The following is a 23,086-nucleotide window of genomic DNA, read 5'->3' on the forward strand; positions in this document are numbered from 1 at the left end:
CCGACATACGAAGAGGCTCGCGAACCGGAAAGAAAACATGAATTAGTATTGATAACACAAAAGAGGTTCCGGCTCTTCCTGACCCAACATATACAGTAGGGGGGTTCCGTCACTGAGGAGACCCGACAAACAGGAGGGATGCCACCGCTTGGGGACCCTCACATAGAGGCATAAGACCTGAAAGAAGAATCCCAAAAGAAACATACATGCAGATGGAAGGGTTTGGCCGGGGATCCCCTCTGACTCATGGAGAACCCTCCTCTATGAGGTAAATGAAGCGGAGCTTAACAAAGGGTTGGAGAAAGTGGAATCACTAACACCCCAAAGATGGACCCCCTGCTCCCCGCTGCTATAAGTACTCCATTATTGAGGTACGCAAAAGTAGATGGGTCTTGAAATCGCTTAGGTTTAAGCCAAAAACGAAAAAACACAAGACAGCGAGGTAGAGGTGACTAATGTTTAAATAAGGTAGATTTAATTGATGACAGCAGATGATAGGTTGTTGGTGCTTAGCTCCGCCCCCTGAACCCCACATATAGGTTAACATATACACAATGACAATAATAAAACAAACAAGGTGTAGCGGGTTTTCTGATGAGTTTCATAGAGACTTAGTTGTTGTAGATGTTTTTTTTTCTATGTGTTTAAAGTTATGTTGTCGTTGAATAGTACTTTTGCACTTTTGACAATGCCAGTGGCTTCTGTTTACTTTTGAAGAACTTTTCATTTCAGCACAATAACAGGGAATGATGCACCTGTCTGTGGAAATACACAATAATAATATATACTACTAATTATAATAATCTTGATTTGATCTCGTATTTTGTCATACTTGTACTTGCTAGAACTGAAGTCATTGTATTTTATCTTGCTCTTAATTGTATTAATACTTGCACTGTGATTCTTAATGTATTTTTGTTTACGACTGTAAGTCGCCCCGGATAAGTTTTTTGGCTTTATTGTTAAAGTTTTCACACGTACAATACTGTCCTACAAGTACTACATGATACTGTGCTCATTCCACTGTGTTATGTTAATGAACCAGAGCTACGTTTTCAAACTGAGAGTCAGCACATGGCTATCGTTAAAGTGTACTGCAGTTAGTCATCCTCTCCAGTTACTGATATCTTAAAACTGAAGGGCCAGATAAGAACGAGAAATATTGTAACTCATTTTTAGAAGGCCGCCTTTGTTCTCCAAGTTGCTGCAGTGACATTGTAGATGCTATAACTAGTTACTGTAAATGAGATACTGTTTTAGCAGACGCATTTCATTAAGTAAACATGTATTTGAATGTTTTTTAAATTAAAAGTAGAAATACAAAACTTTTGAATGTGCTAAGTGATAAATGCCAATTCAAAAACCGTCAAAATCTAACAAGGTAGCAAATCTGCAACTGTAGGCCTAATACCAGCCAAAATGTTCAGTTATACGGTACTTTATTTGCTTAAAGGATTTCCACTATCTTATTAGAAATGTACTGTTTAGCACACTCTACTGTGCCCCCAGCATTTGAGTAATGCTTTACATTACAGTGATATGTGTGTGATTAAATACATAACCTTTACAGTAAAATATGGGTTACTTACGATATTTAATTGTAATTAAACCACATATATGCGTGCGTGCATGTATGAACATTGCATATATAAATTCAGCGGTAGCCATTAGTAACATTGAAAAACCCGAACCAAATATAAGTACATTCTGACTCGTTTTGTGTCTCTTTACCGACACACAACCAATAGTGTGGTAGTTTTTAACGTCTATTAATAACGTTTGTTAATATTTATTATCGGGTGGGGGTGGGAGGTGTCGGAATTTGCCATGACACGATGTCTGTAAAATAATTCTGACCGTCACAAACGGGCTTTCAGGCTCAGAAATTATTTGTAAAAGAAAACCCAACAAAAAGCAGGTAGACAGGATCGTCGCTTCAGAAATGGCATTGATTTACTACAGTGTTACTCATCTCCACAGCTACGTGTCTCAGGTAAGATTCGCCTCTAACCTACTATGATATAGCTACTATTTTACTGGATTGCAAGTTCGATTGCTAGAAATATCGTGCGCACAATACTGTGTATACGGCATGATTACTACAGTATACTGCAGTTTTGATAGAGCTAGGCTGACAGAAATATGTCCGGGTTTGAAAAGGTGGCAACCCTAGTGCTAACTCCTGCTGAATAAAGTCTGCTGTTTAGCGAACGAGATCTTGTTGCGGTCGGCTGGGTCCTTATTTTCACTCAACGTTACAATACTATTGCATTTGAATGAATTGTGCTGGTATTTGCAAACTGAAGGAATACAGTAACAAATAAAAGCATAGGCTATTTTACGGCCATTTAACAATGAATTGTATTTTAATGGAACTGTGCGGTGCTGTCTTTCTGTCTGTGCACTTGCCATTCAGACGAAAGTTTTAAACATATAATTATGAGGAGAAAAAGAGCTTGCTGACGCTCCACTGTCTTCTGTATTTATTGTGCGCTGGAAAGGAAACGTGTGCCAACATAATGGAACCTTTTTTTTCTCAACCAAAAGTAAAATATCATGAACTGGTGAGAAATTGCATTTCTGGTGGTTACAGTTATTTTTCATTAAGACATGTGCACATAAGCTATATACAAATAGCATCATTTTTTTAATTAACACGTACATTGCCCCTAACCTCTCACTCGTATGCAATAATTTATTAATTTTTTTAAACCTGACATCTCCATATTTCAGACAACCTGCCTGTCTCCAGAGGGGGTGCCTGATCAGTAGGGGTTGCCAAAGCTCAAGCAGGCTATTTCCAGACTATTTCCTTTACTTGCCCATGGGATTTCAAAGGCCAGTGCAGTGCTCCCTCAACAATTTGGCCCAAGCAGGATTCAAACCACGCTCCCCTGCACCACAAGCTGCAGTACTTACTAGGTGAGCCGCTGGGACTTTTCCATCAAAATATGCTATAGAGCAGCTTTCCACTGCTTCATATCATTCACCCATATGAACACTCAATCAAAACATACCGTCCCTTTAAAAATATGCTATAGAGCAGCTTTCCACTGCTTCACATCATTCACTCATATGAACACTCAATCAAAACATACCGTCCCTTTAAAAATATGCTCTAGAGCAGCTTTCCACTGCTTCATATCATTCACTCATATGAACACTCAATCAAAACATACCGTCCCTTTAAAAATATGCTCTAGAGCAGCTTTCCACTGCTTCATATCATTCACTCATATGAACACTCAATCAAAACATACCGTCCCTTTAAAAATATGCTCTAGAGCAGCTTTCCACTGCTTCATATCATTCACTCATATGAACACTCAATCAAAACATACCGTTCCTTAGATGTTATAAAAAAAGACAAGTGTTGATGAGAATTCTTTATAAATGTCTTCATATGATATAACGTGGGCTATAATGGGGAGATTTGTATGTTTTGGGGTTGAATGGACTCTGCAATCCCTGGTGTATGGAGATCCATCAGTTAATGATTCTATACAGTTCAGCTTTATATACATTTTTTGAAAAGTACATATTGATAGTCATACCTGGCTGCTCATAAACTGTTCCTACATCCAGTTTAAAAGATCCAATCAAGAAGCTGCGCATAATCTTAGAATGCATGACCTGGGGGTTGTAAGTGCATCATTATTAATATAGTTGTATTTATATGTACAGGTATTTTCTTTTGTTACTCCAAGACATTCTCATGTAGTATCACGCATTGATACATTTTAGAAAAGGAACAATAACTCAACATACTGTAGATAGTTTCTGATAAAACACTTATAGACAAAACATTAGCACATCAATATCTGATATTTGTACACACATTTCTCACAGTGCTGTAATGTGTCAGCATGACTGCCTTACATATTTATGGATAAGTCTTAGCCTTTTGAGCAGATATTTGTGCAGACTACACGTCTTAAAAATATTGTCTTTGTTTTAATACAAAGGTAAATACATTAGGGAAAGAAAGTTCATTTTCTGCAATCAATTCATATATACAAGTCAAAAAAAATGAAATGGCTGGAAGTGCACGACAGGTAAGCTCAATGCATGTGTCATGGGTAATGGGTCTGGTCAGGGTGAGGGACTTATGAGAATGAGCTTATAAAAGGTAATACAATGAAATGTTATATTATATACACAAATAACAGAATTAGAGCACTGAAACCAATAATCTGCATGCATCTTTGGGGCACAGCAGAGCAATGATAACCAACTGATATTTCCATTGATAAGTTTGTAAAATACATGGTCATATTAGGTTAATGCCATGGTCACCAACACATTAAACATGAGCTTATACAGCCCTGATATGAAGTTACTTCCTAAAATGACACAGTGGTGGTGACAGCTTTATAAAATAACTGGCACCCCCAATCAAACTTGACCGACTGAATCACAGAATACAGCTGTGTACCAAGTATGAAGCCAATATCTTGATGCGTTCGTCTCTTTAATCCAGAAAAAAAGACATGACCACAATAAGGCATCAATCTTCGGTCACAGGTCAGAGTGATGGGTGCCTTTTGATTTTGCCTGTGGAGCTTCCATAACACTAACAATATGCAACCGGGAATGGTTAATGAAAATTAGCAGCTGAAGCAGCGATGGATTTGCAAACTCATACTGTGTGTGCTGCCCTTGCATGGGTGCCCAATTGTATATACTGAAGTTGAACAGGTTTTTATGTTCAATCCAAAACAGTATAAGTAAAAACAAAATACTTACAGAAAGTTTGATAATCTTGTCAAAGAGCAATTCTTGTGGACCAATGAAGTCAAATACAAAGTACTGTAAAAACAAAAGACAGCATTATCGACCTAATCTGCATCTCATCAGAATTACCTGATCATTCTTTGTTTTTTTTAAGGGAATCAAAACCTTTTATAATTGTTAAACAGTCTCTCTTGTTTTCTTTCATACTGACTGCTTTTCATACAGAGCCCTTGACCATGAAGCTCCACACTGCCTCTGGTGGATGTAAGAAATACCACATTTGGTATTTTATTGCTGTATTCACACTATAGCAGAGTTTTAGATTGAACCAGATGTACTCCAGGATATACATGATTGGGAGATTTCTATTGAGGCCACAAGGGGGCTTTACAATTCTGTGAGGCACATTTCTTAATTACGTTTTTGTCTCGGGTTAAAATGTTCCACCACTGATATATTTCAACTACAAAATATCTTTCCTAATAAAGCTGGGATCGAAGGTTTTGAATAACTGTAAATATATTTTCTTAAGACCCATGAATTATGGTTTTATTTAATAATATAAAATATGCCTAGGATTCTTCAAAAATACTTGCCAGTGCTCATTGGACAGACAGAGAAATTAAATATGCCTCATATAAATTGTGGGCTTGCCTGGGATGTCAGAAAAGTGTTTTAAGTTTGACTTGAATTAGGGACTGGAATCTGTATGTGTTTTGTCTGTATCAAACAGAAAACCAGACCTGCAATTAGTATTCTGGTTAAAAATGATTTTTAGCTTTATAAAAGTCTTGCTTTTTAAGAAATAATTTTCATCTCCAAATATAAATAGTTTTTCTATCACACTTCTAAGTTTTAAAAAGTCATTTAAAACAACAACAAAAATTATAATAATGTAAATCTCAACAACAACAAAAATAGATCATTAAGACAACTCTAATATTTCATACACATACTATCTTTAACAAGAGGATTTAGCCTTGTAGCTTGGCTGGTTCACTAAATTCTTCAAGATACACAAAATCCCAGTGACCCCTCTCCACCTCAACAAATGTATAACATACTTTTGAGTGGTTCTTTCAGTGCAGTTTGGAACACATTTGCAGTTAAATTGAAGTAACATACTAAGAATAAAACTATAACAAGCAATACTTGGAGTTACTAAAATATGAAAACAAATTAAAAGCTTCTGCCAGTTTCTCTATAAGCTGAATTCATCTTCTTATGTACAGGTGTTTTAGTTTGTTGCATCACCGATACGAAATCATTGCCAACTATTACTGCTGCTTTGTGGAATTCAGATGTTTCAGATGTTAACAGGGCATCCTGTGATTGGAGTGAGCATATTGGAACATATGGGATTACACGAGAATTTAAATAAGATGGGACAAGGCCATTTAAAGCCACAAAAGTTAAAAGCAACATCTTAAAATTGATCCTAAACCAGACAGGAAGACAGTGCAAAGATGCGAGCACAGGGGTAATGTGTTCTTGTCTTAGTTCCTGTTTAAACTCTAGCAGCAGCATTTTGTACAAGTTGCAGGTGGGATATAACATGACTACGAGTACCGGGGAATAGGGCACTGCAGTAATCAGTCCTAGAAGATACTAAAGCATCTGGTGGGAAAAAGAATACTTCTCAGTTCTCAGATCATATTTCTTAAATAAAAAAAATACATTTTAGTAACATTTCTAATGTGTGGCTCAAAAGAAAGATCTGGGTTAAGATCACACCTACATTTCTCATTTTGGCTCTAAATTCAAGAGAGAAGCCGCCAAGGAAGAGATCCGATGAATGTATATTACTGCGTTCCTTCTGAGATCCCAGAATTATCACTTGTGTTTTATCGGAGTTTAACATTAAAAGGTTTTTAAGCATCAATTTTTTTTAAGTCAGCAAGACAGGTACTTGTGAGGTGTCGCCCTGTTTGAGAGATAGAACCAGAGATAGAACCAAGTCTCGTCAGCATAACAATGGAAATGAACCCCATGTCTAGGAATAATGTCATCCAAAGACAGCATATACAAAGAAACAGAACTGGGCCAAGAATCCAGCTCTATGGGACCCCATATGCAACCAAATAAAGAGGTCTTGTCCTCTATTTTAACTAATTGAAAGCTGTTTGAGAGATAGGATCTGAACCAAGACAGGACACAATCCCGACAATCCCATCATATTCTCCAGGCGATCAATCAAAACAAAATTATCAATAGTGTTGAATGCTGCATTTAAGTCTAGTAGTATAAGAACCGAAGCTGAGCCCATGATGGAGGATAACAGCACATTATTTACCACTCAAATAAGTACTGTCTCAGTGCTATGAGAGGGCCGGAACCCACACTGATATTTCTCATATATTTTTATAAACTGCCAGAAATGTGTTCAGTTGCTCAGCCAATACTCTTTCTAGGACAGAAATGGGAGATTGGAAATTGGCCTGTAGTTGTTAAGAACCTTGGGATCCAAGGTAGGTTTCTTGAGCAGTGGTTTAACCACTGCTATATTGAAAGGGTTAGGAACAATACCTGAAAAGGGAGTGTGACAGAAATATAATGAGTTCTGGTTGTAAATCTCCCTCCCGACCTGTGAGGGCGCTAAGCAGCGAGGACAGAGTTCTTTTGACGGGCTGGACTGACAGTTCTTTCCCGGGTCGGGGAGTTGGCCAGTCTGGAAGAAGGAGAGTCTCTGTTGCAAGAACGTATTGACCCGGAAGGTAAACAATGTAGCAGCCGCAGATTGTAAGGCAGCTGCATTACTTTACCAAGGGGTCATGAGTGACGTCATGCTGTCCCCTTGGTCATGCTGTCCTCCCCTTGGAGGCTGTGTGGTCCAGTGGTTAAAGAAAAGGGCTTGTAACCAGGAAGTCCCCGGTTCAAATCCCACCTCAGCCACTGTGTGACCTTGAGCAAGTCACTTAACCTCCTTGTGCTCCGTCTGTTGGGTGAGACGTAATTGTAAGTTACTCTGCAGCTGATGAAGTCACCTTGGATAAAGGTGTCTGCTAAATTAACAAATAATAATAAAAAGGGGACGGAGCCTTTTAATCAGCTCCTTCGCTTTGGTTCAGAGACGCACAGAACTGGAAGGACCGGGACAGTTCCCAAAAAGAAACGAGAAATATTCGTGAGTGTTGCGTTTTGTTTGTTTGTAGGCCTCTTTGTAATTGTCTTTTGTTTGTAAATTCACTAGACGGCTAACACATCTCCGGAGCTGTCGCCTTGGGCCAGCACTACCCGGAACAACACCACCACAGTCACTGTTATTTGTTATCACCCACCTTGAGCACTGCTGCACGCATCCGGACTGGTGATTTGTGTTCGTAGTATTGCGGGAGCGGATAACGTGTTATTATTTGTTTTGTTTACAAATCATTATTATTATTTTCCTGATGAGCTTTACACCAGGGGTGTATTGCCGGAGGATTATTGTTTGGTCACCAGACCAGGATTTGTGTAAAAATAAAAATAACATTTCCAAATTGGATTACAGTTTTCACGTGTGATTGTGTCTGCACTGCATCACCTCTGCATCTGGTCTTAATCAGCAGCCACGTTGCCACAGGGAGCTATTGACAATATTTAAAACTGTGGTGTTCACTTCAGGGAATACTACTTTAAAATGTGGAGTATGAATAGGATGTAGTGGTAGATTTCATCTTCTTAACTATGCTAACAAGATCCAGCTGGGACACTGCTGCAGCAGGGGGATCTGAACCTGTGCTCTTGTCCCATGATGGCTCGCTGGGACACTGCTGCAGCAGGGGGATCTGAACCTGTGCTCTTGTCCCATGATGGCTCGCTGGGACACTGCTGCAGCAGGGGGATCTGAACCTGTGCTCTTGTCCCATGATGGCTCGCTGGGACACTGCTGCAGCAGGGGGATCTGAACCTGTGCTCTTGTCCCATGATGGCTCGCTGGGACACTGCTGCAGCAGGGGGATCTGAACCTGTGCTCTTGTCCCATGATGGCTCACTGGGACACTGCTGCAGCAGGGGGATCTGAACCTGTGCTCTTGTCCCATGATGGCTCGCTGGGACACTGCTGCAGCAGGGGCATCTGAACCTGTGCTCTTGTCCCATGATGGCTCGCTGGGACACTGCTGCAGCAGGGGGATCTGAACCTGTGCTCTTGTTCCATGATGGCTCACTGGGACACTGCTGCAGCAGGGGGATCTGAACCTGTGCTCTTGTCCCATGATGGCTCGCTGGGACACTGCTGCAGCAGGGGGATCTGAACCTGTGCTCTTGTCCCATGATGGCTCGCTGGGACACTGCTGCAGCAGGGGGATCTGAACCTGTGCTCTTGTCTCATGATGGCTCACTGGGACACTGCTGCAGCAAGGTGATCTGAACCTGTGCTCTTGTCTCATGATGGCTCACTGGGACACTGCTGCAGCAGGGGGATCTGAACCTGTGCTCTTGTCTCATGATGGCTCACTGGGACACTGCTGCAGCAAGGTGATCTGAACCTGTGCTCTTGTCTCATGATGGCTCACTGGGACACTGCTGCAGCAGGGGGATCTGAACCTGTGCTCTTGTCTCATGATGGCTCACTGGGACACTGCTGCAGCAAGGTGATCTGAACCTGTGCTCTTGTCTCATGATGGCTCGCTGGGACACTGCTGCAGCAAGGTGATCTGAACCTGTGCTCTTGTCCGATGATGGCTCGCTGGGACACTGCTGCAGCAAGGGGATCCTGGCCTCATACCCTGAAGGCAAAATTCTTTCCCTACACCACTCACAGAAAAATAAATAAACACAATGCCATGAAAACGGTCTGTATTTTAAAAACAGTGTACAGATAGCCTAATCTCATATATAAGCATTTTATTTGTATCTTTATAAACATATTGGACAATCTTGTTTTAATAGTTTCACAATCAATTGATTATGTATGTCCAAATAAATAACTAATATTGCTTCTGTTGAAGTCTAGTTAAAAAGCTTAGTAATTGTTATATATTCCTAAGTAGCATTCATATCCAAAATAAATTAAATATGGTAAATGGCAAACTAACATGCTTCTAAACAGTAAACTTTACTCTTTTTTTTTTTTTTGTTCAAATATCCCAACAAGTACACACTGAACACAAATCAGACTCAACAATAATGTTATAAATTACACAACATGATTTTTCCAATCAGCTAATACCTTGCTGTTATGTAGTGTTGCAGTTTGCTGTTTCCTACCACATGGGGGCAGTACAATGTTATGTGTAAACTGCGCATATGTGTAGAGTGAACTGGTTAAATAAAATGCATTCTGTTCAACAGCCCAGCTCTGTGTAAGTGTGTCTAGTTTATGATTTTGACAAGTCCAGTGGTACATAACATAAACTGGCAACGAGGACTTCCATACCGAATCTAAAGTCCTTGTGTACTGAGCTTAATTTTGATTTCAGAAATTCTACATTACTGAATCAAGAGGCTAGTTTAGAGAGGGAAAAGATGGCGGCTACCATAGGATATATTGATGTTTTTGATGAGTGTGGAGCAGTGGACGACTTATATTGAACGATTTGAACATTTTCTTGCTGCAAATGATACAACCGAAGGAAAACAAGTGGCGGTGTTAGTAAGTGCAATTGGGATCAAAACATAGTCTTATGAGAAGCCTCATACGCCGGAGAAGCCGGGTGACAAAACCTACGATAGTATAGTGGGAGCAGCTGGTGCATTTCCTATGAAAGTATAGTGGGAGCATTGCAGGGGCATTTCCTATGAAAGTATAGTGGGAGCATTGCAGGGGCATTTCCTATGAAAGTATAGTGGGAGCAGCTGGTGCATTTCCTATGAAAGTATAGTGGAAGCATTGCAGGCGCATTTCCTTTGAAAGTATAGTGGGAGCATTGCAGGGGCATTTCCTATGAAAGTATAGTGGGAGCAGCTGGTGCATTTCCTATAAAAGTATAGTGGGAGCATTGCAGGGGCATTTCCTATGAAAGAATAGTGGGAGCATTGCAGGGGCATTTCCTATGAAAGTATAGTGGAAGCATTGCAGGGGCATTTCCTATGAAAGTATAGTGGGAGCATTGCAGGGGCATTTCCTATGAAAGTATTGTGTTACACCGGTAATAGAAGGAAAACCATTGAAAATGGAATTGGACACAGGAGCTGCAGTTTCATTGATTTCAACTGAAATTTACGAGACAGTGTTGAAAAACATACCCTTGCAAACCACTAATGTTGTTCTGAATACATATACAGGGGAGACAGTTTCACCAAACGATGTAATCACAGTAATTGTGGAAATGAGGGAACAAACGGTTCTGCTCCCATTATATGTGGTTGAAGGAAACTACCCATCTCTTGGGCAAGGAATGACTGAAGCACATATGACTAAACTGTTGACTGCTAGTCAATGTAAAAATTACAGCTAGAAGCAGTGCTACAAAGGCATGCTCCTATGGATTTTAGCGATTGGGCCACACCTGTTGTAGCTGTTGTGAAGAAAGACAGCTCTGTAAGGATTATGGGGATTTTAAAGTAATGATAAACTCTGTCCTGTGTGTAAAACTAGATTTGTCCAATGATTACCTACAAATGAGGGTGGAGAAAACTCTTGCCTCAGCTCCAGCTTTGTTCCAGAAGGTTATGGATCAGGTGTTACAGGGCCTGCCCCGCGACATTCCCGTGACCGGGAGGAATGACGCTGAACATCTCAAGAACCTTGACATGCTTTTGCAGCATCTTGAGGACTTTGGTCTGCATATCAAGAAGGAAAAATGTGCATTTTTTAAAAAATCTTTGGAGTATTTAGGCCACACAATTGATGCAAGGCCTGTACAAGTCACTTAAGAAAAGCAGCGATTATGGACTCCCCAGCACCAGGCAGTGAGTCAATTGCATTCATTCTGGGGTCTGTTAAATTAATATAGCAGTTTCATATTAAGTCTTGCTACTATCCTGAAGCCACTTAATGCTTTTCTGGGTGAGGGAAAGCAATGGTTTTGGTCTAAGGACTGTGAGGAAGTGTTTAAGAGGGCCAAAGAGCAGCTGATTTCACAAGACGTGCTTACACACTTTGACCCAAATCTTCCAATCAGGCTTGCTTTTGACGCATCACCATATGGTGTGGGTGCAGTCATTTCCCAAGTTCTACAAAATGGTGATGAGAAGCCAATTACTTTTGTATCCAGGACTCTCAGGAAGGCTGAACAAAACCATGCCCAAATTGAGAGGGAGGCCTTGTGAACAGTGTTTGGAGTAGTACCTATATGGGCGTGAATTTACCCTCATCACTGACCACCGCCCTCTCACCATAATTTTGTGTCCTAAGAAGGGCATCCCATCACTAGCAGCAGTCAGAATGCAACACTGGGCTGTTTTGCTGTCAGCCCCCATGTACAACACCGAAAATTGAGAAATTATCACGGGAATAGTTCTGAAGTCAGGAAGGACACCAGAGCTGATCCTATACTATCTCTAATCTTGGAGTCTTGAACAAAAGGCAAAGGCATGCACTTCCTTCTCCTCTCCATCCTTGGATGTGGCCTAGTGGTCGTGGTAACGCATTCGTGTGGCTTTTGCAGGGCCTTTTGAAGGACACATTTATTTAATTGTTGTTCACGCCCACTCAAAGTGGCCAGAAATTCAAGTTATGGACACAACCACTGTCAGCAAGACCATTCAGGTGTTGCGTGGACTATTCAGCCATTATGGAATACCTGAACAGCTCATCAGTGACAATGGGTCTCAATTCATTTCCAGTGAATTTGAAACATTTCTGAAAGCAAATGGTGTGAAGCATATTTAATCTGCTCTGTATCATCCAACGACAAATGGGCTGGCTAAGCATTTTGTCCAAACCATGAAACGAGCTCTGAAATCAGCTAAAGGGAAGGCCACCGTACACCACAAGTTAGACAACTTTCTACTTGCATACAGAAACACTCCCCATTCAACAACTAACAAGCCCCCAGTAATGTTGTTTCTCAAATGCAAGCTCCGCTCACGCCTTGACTGGCTGAAGCCAGATGTGATGTTCGAGGTCATCAGGAATCAGGAGTCACAGGTACGATGCAGACATGTACAAGCAAAGGACTGACAGTTCAACATTGGTCAAGCTGTACTTGCTTGAGAATATCAGAGGGGAACAAAAGTGCATCCCTGGAGTTGTGAGTTGTATTTGGTGGATGTGGGAGCGGGAGTGACCTGGGATCATCTGGGAGATGAGAGGAAGACAAAAATCCTGTGTGAGGAACATACAGGCACATCACGGCCTACAGGATAACGATTTCTTCCCCAACAGCTATGGAAGGAGCGGCAGTGACCTCAACCCCTGCTCCAGAGATTGGGGGGGGGGGGAGTACTTGCAAATCCATTCCACCAACTCCTCTCTACGCTGGGCAATTACTCCTTCAGTTTGCCTCCAACTTTTTAACAAAGTTAGGTGCCTATGATTGAGACACAACATTCTTGGACTATTGCTTCTGACATTGATTAAAACATAGAATTCTTGTACTGCTTTTAGAATGAAACACTCACTATAGGTATCAAAACTGACTCAGTGTTACTGAATAAGAAGGTTCTCTGGTCCAGAGCTTATCTATGCTCAAAGTGAGTATAATTTAAATTTTTGTTATACACAGTTAAATAAACTGTTAATGCAAAAGCTTTATTTTTAGAGTTGGTTATTAGTTATCAACATTGAAAATTATGTCAAACTCCTTAAATTAGGTCTTTGAAAATTGTCAAAATTGTCATTGAAGGTCTGAAAAGTTCTAGAAATTTGTATCAGGTAAACTGTATGAACCCTGTATTTACCACATTTGATCGAGTCAAGCAGAGATTGTACATGATTTTTGCAGCTGAGGTTTTATAAAATTGATAGTATGTGAATTGGGCATACATGCAATAAAAGGTTTGATTAGTAACATTGTAAGGTTTTTATATAAAGTGTAATCATTTTATATGTCCCTTTTAAATGGTAAAGAAGTGAGAAATCATTGAAATTCTATAAGATCTGAATCAACGCAGGCTCAATGAACTCTTAAAATCAGACTGTGCACATCAGCAGTTTGCAATCAGCAGCCTTGTCGTTCAGTCTTGTGATGCTTGGGTATGGAGCTTTGCCGTCTGTGAGAATTGAGCAAAACACATATCATATCATGTTGTTAATTATTTTTGCTGACCTGCCTGGAACTTTACAAGATTCAGTAGGTCTGTGCCTCCTCAATAATAGCAATTAATTCTTAAGTGTAACTTATTGTTATCGCGTTTCTGTTGACTTTGGTGAAGTGAAGAAGAAACACAGATGTTAACTGTTAATGTGCTTTGTCTCACACCATGCATTACGCTAGGGAAATAAGACAACATTTGATCAAGGAAATTACATAAGCTAGCTGTAAATCGGTCCTGTACAAAGTAATTTCTTATATCAGAAAACTATACACTGACACCAGCTCAGACATAGCACATCTATGCCATGGCAGCTCAGAAAACTACATCTACACTGACACCAGCTCAAACATAGCACCTCTGTGCCATGGCAGCTCAGAAAACTACATCTACACTGACACCAGCTCAGACATAGCACCTCTGTGCCATGGCAGCTCAGAAAACTACATCTACACTGACACCAGCTCAGACATAGCACCTCTGTGCCATGGCAGCTCAGAAAACTACATCTACACTGACACCAGCTCAAACATAGCACCTCTGTGCCATGGCAGCTCAGAAAACTACATCTACACTGACACCAGCTCAAACATAGCACCTCTGTGCCATGGCAGCTCAGAATACCATCAGCTGATGCCTTGTGTATGTATCACATGTGATTTACTTGGTTCCTGAATAAAATCATTTCATTAAAACTAACTGAAGAAGACTGGCTTATTATTTTTAAGAAGAAAATGAACCTTACAACATTTCAAAAATGATGTTTGTTAACTAGCCTCGTGTGATTTATCAGGTTGATCCATCTGATAAAATGACAAGTTGTAAGTAAAGTAATTTCTGAATTTATTTTTCTACAAAGTCCAGTTCAAATTTGTTTCTGAAAGTGGTCCAGAATGGCTCAGAATGCCTCTGAGAGCACATACAAACCCAGAGCTTCGGGGGGCCTAGGCGGCCCCCAGACCTCCAGCCAAAAGATTGGTTTTGCCCCAGGAGTTTCAGTAAAAATGGTCACAGGCCACTTTCACCCATGAAAATAAATAAATACAAAAGTCTTAAATGTTGAAAGTGTTTTCTAACCGGTTCATGGGAAATTCTGTGAACTGGTCTGAATCTGCACCTGTTTAATATGACTCATATCTCAGCTGTATTATGAATAATCTAATTTTACCTCATTGTAAAATGGAGCGTTTGTTCCCTCCTTTACTGTAGATTGTTTTCTTTCATCTCCAACTTCAATCACCACCCCCGGGTCAGTGTTTTCCCCAACCAGTTGCCGAGCCTCAATGATGTTTATAGCAATCTGTAAGGGCAAAAAAAAAACCACAACAAATATCTGTAAGGGCAAACCAAAAAACAAAAAGGACAACTGAGAGAATACATATCTGCATACAGGTGCTGCATAACCCCAAGATACTAAAACTACTTAACAAAATAAAGGAGCGACATTAAATATGGCAAAAACAACACCATGAAAATACATACAAAAATAGTTTTTTAGGTATTCACCAGGTAAAACTTTTACGTATTCTTCAATACATTGTAACAGTGGTGTAGATGCATTTTGCACCTGACTCGCGAACCAGTACAGCAGTAAAAATGTCAGTGCCGCAGATGAGAGGAAAATAATCTTCCAGACAGCTTTTAAAATCACTCAGGGGTAGATGTACTAAGATGGGACAGTCGCAGCACAAACATACCTCAATTTCCATTTTTGTTGCGACAATGCGCAAATATACATTTTGACGTATGTACTAAGAGACAATATCTTAATGAAAAGAGTCACAGTATACTCATTTAAATATTTGTTGCATCTTCTTAGCGAGATCTCTAGCATTGCAAGAGTCGTGTGACATTGTTCAAATAAATTGAGGGTGCCCAAAGGAGAACGTCTAGACATGCAAGGGTGCAAGAATCAAAGAATCAAAACAACATTGTTTTGGTTAAATGTAACGTCATCTGTACAATGCTTGTTGGTCTGTCTTCATTGTATCTATTTTAATACTGTATATATATATAATGTGTTTTGGGTAGGCTACACATTACATTATGTATAAATATAAGTCTGTACAGTAGTCCTATACAGTACAGCAGTAAAATCAAATGAATACCTAGCACACTTTCTTTTTACTTTTCACCTGTAGGCTACCGGTAACACAAAATAAATCATGCTGCTGCACTGGACACATTGGTGTGCAATGCGAATAAAAGTTTATTTTAAAATGAAACTAAATGATTTTTTATTTTGGTATTATTTTTTATTTTTTTTAACTTGGCCTACTTAGTAGCCTAGTTAACACAAGCTAGATCCTGGTCCTATACAGATGCTCAGAATGAGCTGGAGGGGTTAACAGCACATCTATTGCTCACGTTGGGGAAAACAGAAATGTCATAGAAATTTGTTTTCAAGGCTTGTAAGTAGACCCTGACTAATGAAAATGAGTGCTGCCACAAAGCATTCCCTAAAAAGTTGCTAATAACATTGCGCTTGTTTAATACATTTCACCCCAGACTTCCGACTCATTTGTAACTACTGCAACAGCAGTAACACTTTAGCACATCTACCCCACAATGCAGAAGTTACTTGCCATCAATTAGTACTGAATACAACACATGAGCAAAGGACAGCTTTTCTTGTTTTGAAATCAACACATTAATAAATTGATTTATTGAATACCTGCCAATAAATACTTCTTAAAAGCAATTCTGAGTATGAGTAACAACACACCCCTAATATACATAGACTTGGACCATATAGTAAGATCATTTACTGCTGCAATTGATCCAGAGTTCTCCCTTAGATCATCTTTGGGAGCTTCTAGGATATCATGTTCATCAGTGTTGTAACCAGGGGTTTCGCTGTCGCTCGTCACTCTCGTAATTTGCGAATGTTTTTTGAAAGTGACGACAAAAAAAATGTGGAATCGTCACTAGTGACGATCGTTTCTGTTTGTACTATAAAAAATCCCCTTTGTTAAAGTCACACACGACGTCTCTTTCTTCAAAAGAAGGGATCGCTAAACCATCAGCGCCTCAGCCTCTCGATTCATTGACTCTGCAACGTTCTTATCCCGTGGTAGATGATGTAAATGCAGTCAGCCTCAGCGCCTCAGTTTAATGTCGCGTGTCAGTTACCATGGTAACCCCGACCGCTTTATGAGGCTGTGCTCGGTGCTGCTGTTCTTTGCAACTTGACACCTTCTGCCGCTGCGCTTTCACGATTACAGAGAGTTCTGCTCAAACCTTTGCATCCGCAGAGTTTGCGCCAATGCCCCGCTGAAATTCTCATAACGCGCTCGTGTCCCCCTTCCCTGACCAGACGCAATCAATACCGATACGCAGTAAATGAATGCATACGGGCAGCAGTGTGGAGTAGTGGTTAGGGCTCTGGACTCTTGACCAGAGGGTTGTGGGTTCAATCCCCAGTGGGTGACACTGCTGTTGTACCCTTGAGCAAAGTACTTTACCAAACTGTATAAATGGGTAATTGTATGTGAAATAATGTGCTATCTGTATAATGTGATATCTTGTAATAATTGTAAGTCGCCCTGGATAAGGGCGTCTGCTAAGAAATAAATAATAATAATAATTTTGTATTACCATGACATGTCTGACGACAGGCTAATCTTTTTACTTGTTTGTTTACACTTGCGTTTTCATAATTAAACTCCCGTCCTCGCACCCTCCCTGGTTAGTCAGTTTCACAGTAAAGCTTGGACGACAGCATCAGGCTTGTTAAACAACATGGCCCGGCGCAAATATAACCTCGTATCCCTGTTACACCCGACCATTACTTCTGGAAGAATAAGTAATAAGCTTCGGCAGTGACTGCTGAAATCTAGGTTATTATAGTTGTGCTTAAAAATACTGTGTGCAGAAGATTTGTGAACCGAAAACGCATCATTAACTTTAAAAAAAAGCCGACGGTAAAGTTATAAAATATGTGAAATGTATCTTTTCTATGACCAAAAATGCTAAAATTCAGGGCCAAAATTATTCCGTATGTGTTAAGCACCAACTGTCTCTTGACCATTTCGCCAGTAGGCCTATCGAGCATGATAAAACGGCACTGTATATTATATATATGCCTACAATACATCTTGCATTGAGAAAACACCACTGGAATCGGAATAAAGGAAATTATTATGTAATACAGTTCACGTGCAGCATGGTTTTGGTAAGTAGCATTTTCTAAACTATATAATTATGTGCAGTATTAAAATAAGTAAAAAAATATAGCAAATCCACAAAACCAACGAAGTACATAGTGTATATTTGACATTGTATTTGTAGTGTTCTGTGTAACACGCCTATCGTTTAACCTGAAGCAGATATACGCGTTTATCACATTATCAACAACACCAACGTGTGTTGTAAAAATAAAGCATCAATTGTTTTGAAAACTGTCCAAAATATTTACTTGGTGGCCAAGAATGGAAAATGTCAATCAACGTTTAGTCGCTGACACCAGACTGATGTGCTGTAGCAGAGCGTTCAGTGCACACACGACTAATTTACATAGTAAATATGTACATTTTAAATAAGCCCTGTTGTTTGATTTCCATTACACGAGAGTAGATGTTAAAACTTCATGCTGATTTGAACTCGGCTCTCGCCAAGATAAGCACCAACTAAGACGTAGCTTTACAGTAAACTAATGTGATCCATGTGTGTCTCCATCCATTTACGTTTCCTTCCATATGATGATGTAGATATCCTTCTGTCTGGTGTTAATGGCTGAAGTGTAATGCTGGCTCCAGGGATCAGCTTATTTTGCCTCCCTGGCGCATCAGCACACACAACGGCTGCGATGCTGGCTCCGGGGATCAACCAAAGTGCGGCCTCCCCAGCGCATCAGCATGACAACCGTCTGGATTGAGCTAAGTAGGGTACATCTCTGGGGTTTTCAAGTGGGCACCTTCCATCCTCAGTGTTTCGTCGACTAGCCCACGACACCTCAAGAGGGCTCGACGGTGATTCTGGCGTCCCAGCATCACCCCCCTCCGTCCCCCACTCAACTCAGCCCAGCTTACTTACCTGTCCCCAGCCAGAATCTTTCCGTCTCAACCACAGCCAGTTGCTGCTCCTCTCTGCTGCTTCAGATAAGTTCTTCACTGTGCGACGCAACTCTTGGCCACTGAATCCGACGTCTCTGAGAAACCGGGTTGTAGAGTGTGCCACAAATCCTCGACAACCCACTTCCACTGGGTAAACCCGAACTCTCCATCCTCGCTGTTCCGCTTCAGTGGCTAGTTGAGCATACCGCAGTTTCTTCCTCTCATACGCCTCATCTACAGCATCCTCCCATGGCACTGTTAACTCTACCAGGTGAACAAGGCGTGCTGATCCAGACCACAAGACAATATCTGGTCGAAGGTTAGTGGTGGCAATCTCAGGTGGAAAAATAAGCCGTTGACCAACATCTGCCAGCATATTCCAGTCTCTAGCAGCTTCCAGTTGTCCTGGGCGAGGATTGGTTTTAACACCTTTTCTTGGTGGTTGCTCTCCTGGGCGGAGGAATGTTGTCTTTTGTGTGTAATGTTTTGATGGAACAGGTGGCAACTTATTGGTCATTTTACGCTTGTCTTCCAATGCTAAGGCCAAACATCGCAGCACCTGGTCATGGCGCCAAGTAAACCGTCCTTGGCTAAGAGCCACCTTACATCCTGTCAAAATGTGCCTTAATGTTGCAGGTGATGAACACAAAGGACATTTTTTTAGTTTACCTGGTAGAGCGCAGCTGTCTATGCTCTTCAACCCTTCCACTGCTTGTTGTCTAACTTCTCCCACACGAACTGTGTCCTTTAGATCCCCGTCGTACCATCTCCCAAGACTCTTCACTGGCTTCTCAGACACTGTTGGTATTGCCTCACCATTAATGAAGAATGTTTATCTACTACTTTGCCTTTAATTATAGAGATGCTCCTTGATTTAGTGGGCTTGAATTGCATTCGTGCCCATTCAATGTTATTGGTTAATTTGCCCAATAATCGATTAGTGCAGGCTACTGTTGTAGTCATGGTTGTCATGTCATCCATATATGCTCGAATTGGTGGTAATCGCATTCCAGAAGCCAAGCGCTCTCCTCCTACTACCCATTTTGATGCCCTAATGATTACTTCCATTGCCATGGTAAAAGCCAGTGGAGAAATGGTGCATCCTGCCATTATTCCAACCTCTAGGCATTGCCATGTAGTGCTGAATTCTGAAGTTGAAAAACTGAATTGCAAATCTCCAAAATAGGCTTTCACTAAATTTGTTATTGTCATCGGTACACTGAAAAAATCAAATGCTGCCCAAAGTAGTTCATGTGGCACTGAACCATATGCATTAGCCAAATCCAGGAATGTCACATGGAGCTCCTTCCTCTCCTTTTTAGCTGATTGAATTTGTTGCCAGATCACATTGATGTGTTCTAAGCAACCTGGGAAACCTGGAATGCCCGCTTTTTGTATTGAAGTGTCAATGAAGCAGTTCTTTAATAGGTAAGCTGACAATCTCTGAGCAATAATGCTGAAGAAAATCTTGCCTTCTACGTTTAATAGGGAAATGGGACGAAACTGACTGATGCTTGTAGAATCTTTTTCTTTAGGTATAAAGACTCCACCTGCTCGGCGCCATGCTCTTGGTACAACCTGTTTTTCCCATGCCACTTTCATCAATTTCCACAGAATTCGTAGAACTCCTGAAGCACTCTTGTACACTCTGTACGGAACTCCATTAGGCCCTGGAGATGATGAAGCCCTTGCTTTTTTCACAGCTTGCTCTATTTCTTTCCACTTAGGTGCACAGTCCTCCATTTGGTATTCTGGTGGATTGATAGGTGGGATGTCTGACGGAATTGACATAGGCTCCTGCCTTTTTGAATCTGTATGTGTTTCCTCCAAATATCTCTCCAGCTCAACCTTAGATGCTTTTAGTGTGCCATTCTTCTCACTGGTGAATAACTTCTTTACAAATTTGAATGGGTCTTTATAAAAGTTAGCTCTCGCACGCTCCTTCTTTTTGTAGCGTTTCCGTAGGCGCTCAGCTCTGCGCAATGTTGCAAGCTTATCTTTTATGACCTTTTGTAAGAGATTGAGTCCGTCCTTCTGACTTTGTTCTGCTCTTCTCCATTGGTTCCTCAGCTGTCTCCTTACTCTAACTAAGCGTTCAATCTCCTGCTGCCGTCTAGACTTTCCAGGAATAGTTTGTACTTTTTCCTTCCTTTTATCAACTCCAAACCTCTCACTTCCATATGCGTAGATGATGTCCCCAAATTTATCCAGCTTGTTTTCAACTGTTCCACTTAATCTTTCCAATGCGATGCAGAGATCTGTGTTTACTGTGTCCCATGCAGTTTTCTCACAAGCTCTTGGCCATTTAACTCCAGGCTTGTGCCCGTTGAGGTTCTTTTCTCTCTTATGCTGGTTTGTCTGACCGGGTTCACAAGGATCATTAGGTTCATCACTAACTGTGTCCATGCAAGTCCTCCTCACATCTATGACAGGGGTGCTGATATCCTGCGAACTGTGGTTTGCTTCCTGTCGCTGGATTTCATTCGACTGACTTGACTGACTTCGTAAGAAGTACTGATCAATGCGAGGCCCTTGTCCCTTCTCCCTCAAGCATTTCATTCTCCCTTGATGAATCTTCAAACCCCTGACCGTTGTCGCCTTGCTCCAGCCGCAGACACAAACCTGGAGTTCCATGTCTTTGTTAACTGCAGATCTTGAACTAGTCTTTTGTGAAGTACTCTCCATACTCATATCCGTTTCCGTTCCTAAGTCGTTAACCGTGTTGTCCAACGTTGAGTCATCTTCCGCCCCCGCTCTCGCAGACTCTAGGGGTATTTTTCTCTTTAATTTCTTAGAAGCCTTGGGCGGGTGTCTCCAGCATCCTGTAAACACAGAGCTGGATACTGCCGACAAGGGTAGCTAACCCTTACCAGCCCCAATGGGGTCTCTTTCCTCCTGTCAGCTGTCTCTCCAGGCTGTCACAAGGTCTTTCCCTTGTTGCCAGCTGCACTATTCACAGCAGTCACTGGACGTATCCAGATCTTCATGATTTCCATTACACGAGAGTAGATGTTAAAACTTCATGCTGATTTGAACTCGGCTCTCGCCAAGATAAGCACCAACTAAGACGTAGCTTTACAGTAAACTAATGTGATCCATGTGTGTCTCCATCCATTTACGTTTCCTTCCATATGATGATGTAGATATCCTTCTGTCTGGTGTTAATGGCTGAAGTGTAATGCTGGCTCCAGGGATCAGCTTATTTTGCCTCCCTGGCGCATCAGCACACACAACGGCTGCGATGCTGGCTCCGGGGATCAACCAAAGTGCGGCCTCCCCAGCGCATCAGCATGACAACCGTCTGGATTGAGCTAAGTAGGGTACATCTCTGGGGTTTTCAAGTGGGCACCTTCCATCCTCAGTGTTTCGTCGACTAGCCCACGACACCTCAAGAGGGCTCGACGGTGATTCTGGCGTCCCAGCATCACCCCCCTCCGTCCCCCACTCAACTCAGCCCAGCTTACTTACCTGTCCCCAGCCAGAATCTTTCCGTCTCAACCACAGCCAGTTGCTGCTCCTCTCTGCTGCTTCAGATAAGTTCTTCACTGTGCGACGCAACTCTTGGCCACTGAATCCGACGTCTCTGAGAAACCGGGTTGTAGAGTGTGCCACAAATGTTTAAATGTAATATAAACAGTTGGTCGGTTACTGCAGTCTGTCTGGGATTTAAAAAACTAAAAGCCTAGTCTAACTCATTTTATTTCCTGTGTGCGTTCATGCCTGCAAGTCGATATTTATTTGTTTCAATGACTCGATTCAAAAATACAGAATGTATGGCCAGTCAGAAACCGCAGTATTGTTATGCGGTCTAGTTTGACATGCCGTTACGTCTGGTGTGAGCGTACTAAGAGTTTTTAGCTTTCAATCCAGTGAAAAAATGTGGATTGCTTGCTCAATACCAGTGCATTATTAGCAAAGGGCGATCAAGACGAAATACCATCAAGATTAAAAACATCAAAAATGTCTTGCGACTGAAGCTCTCTCTAATTTCCCTGCCATCATCAGTGATTTGTGAGGTAACAAGCAGGGACATCCATCACACTGGTACTAGGTAAGCATATTATTATTATTATTATTATTATTATTATTATTATTATTATTATTATTATTATTATTATTATTTAATTAGCATCAGTACTGTACGTTTTAGTCACCAATAATTTAAAAATGCCAGTAAT

The 23,086-nt window shown here is 41.1% G+C and overlaps 1 protein-coding gene across 1 annotated transcript in view; it reads right to left on the reverse strand.

Annotated features, from left to right (window-relative positions):
• LOC117401291 (fer-1-like protein 6) overlaps positions 1-23,086 on the reverse strand; it is a 202,711-nt gene that overhangs the window by 174,917 nt on the left and 4,708 nt on the right. Inside the window, exons 4-6 of the mRNA XM_059013927.1 lie at positions 15,023-15,154; positions 4,747-4,809; positions 3,555-3,633 (exon numbers count right to left, since the gene is read on the reverse strand). Coding sequence (XP_058869910.1) covers positions 3,555-3,633; positions 4,747-4,809; positions 15,023-15,154 — 274 coding nt within the window. The remainder of the gene's footprint in view (positions 1-3,554; positions 3,634-4,746; positions 4,810-15,022; positions 15,155-23,086) is intronic.

The sequence above is a fragment of the Acipenser ruthenus genome, chromosome 47 (genome assembly GCF_902713425.1).
Source record: "Acipenser ruthenus chromosome 47, fAciRut3.2 maternal haplotype, whole genome shotgun sequence".
In the NCBI taxonomy this organism is placed as follows: Eukaryota; Metazoa; Chordata; class Actinopteri; order Acipenseriformes; family Acipenseridae; genus Acipenser; species Acipenser ruthenus.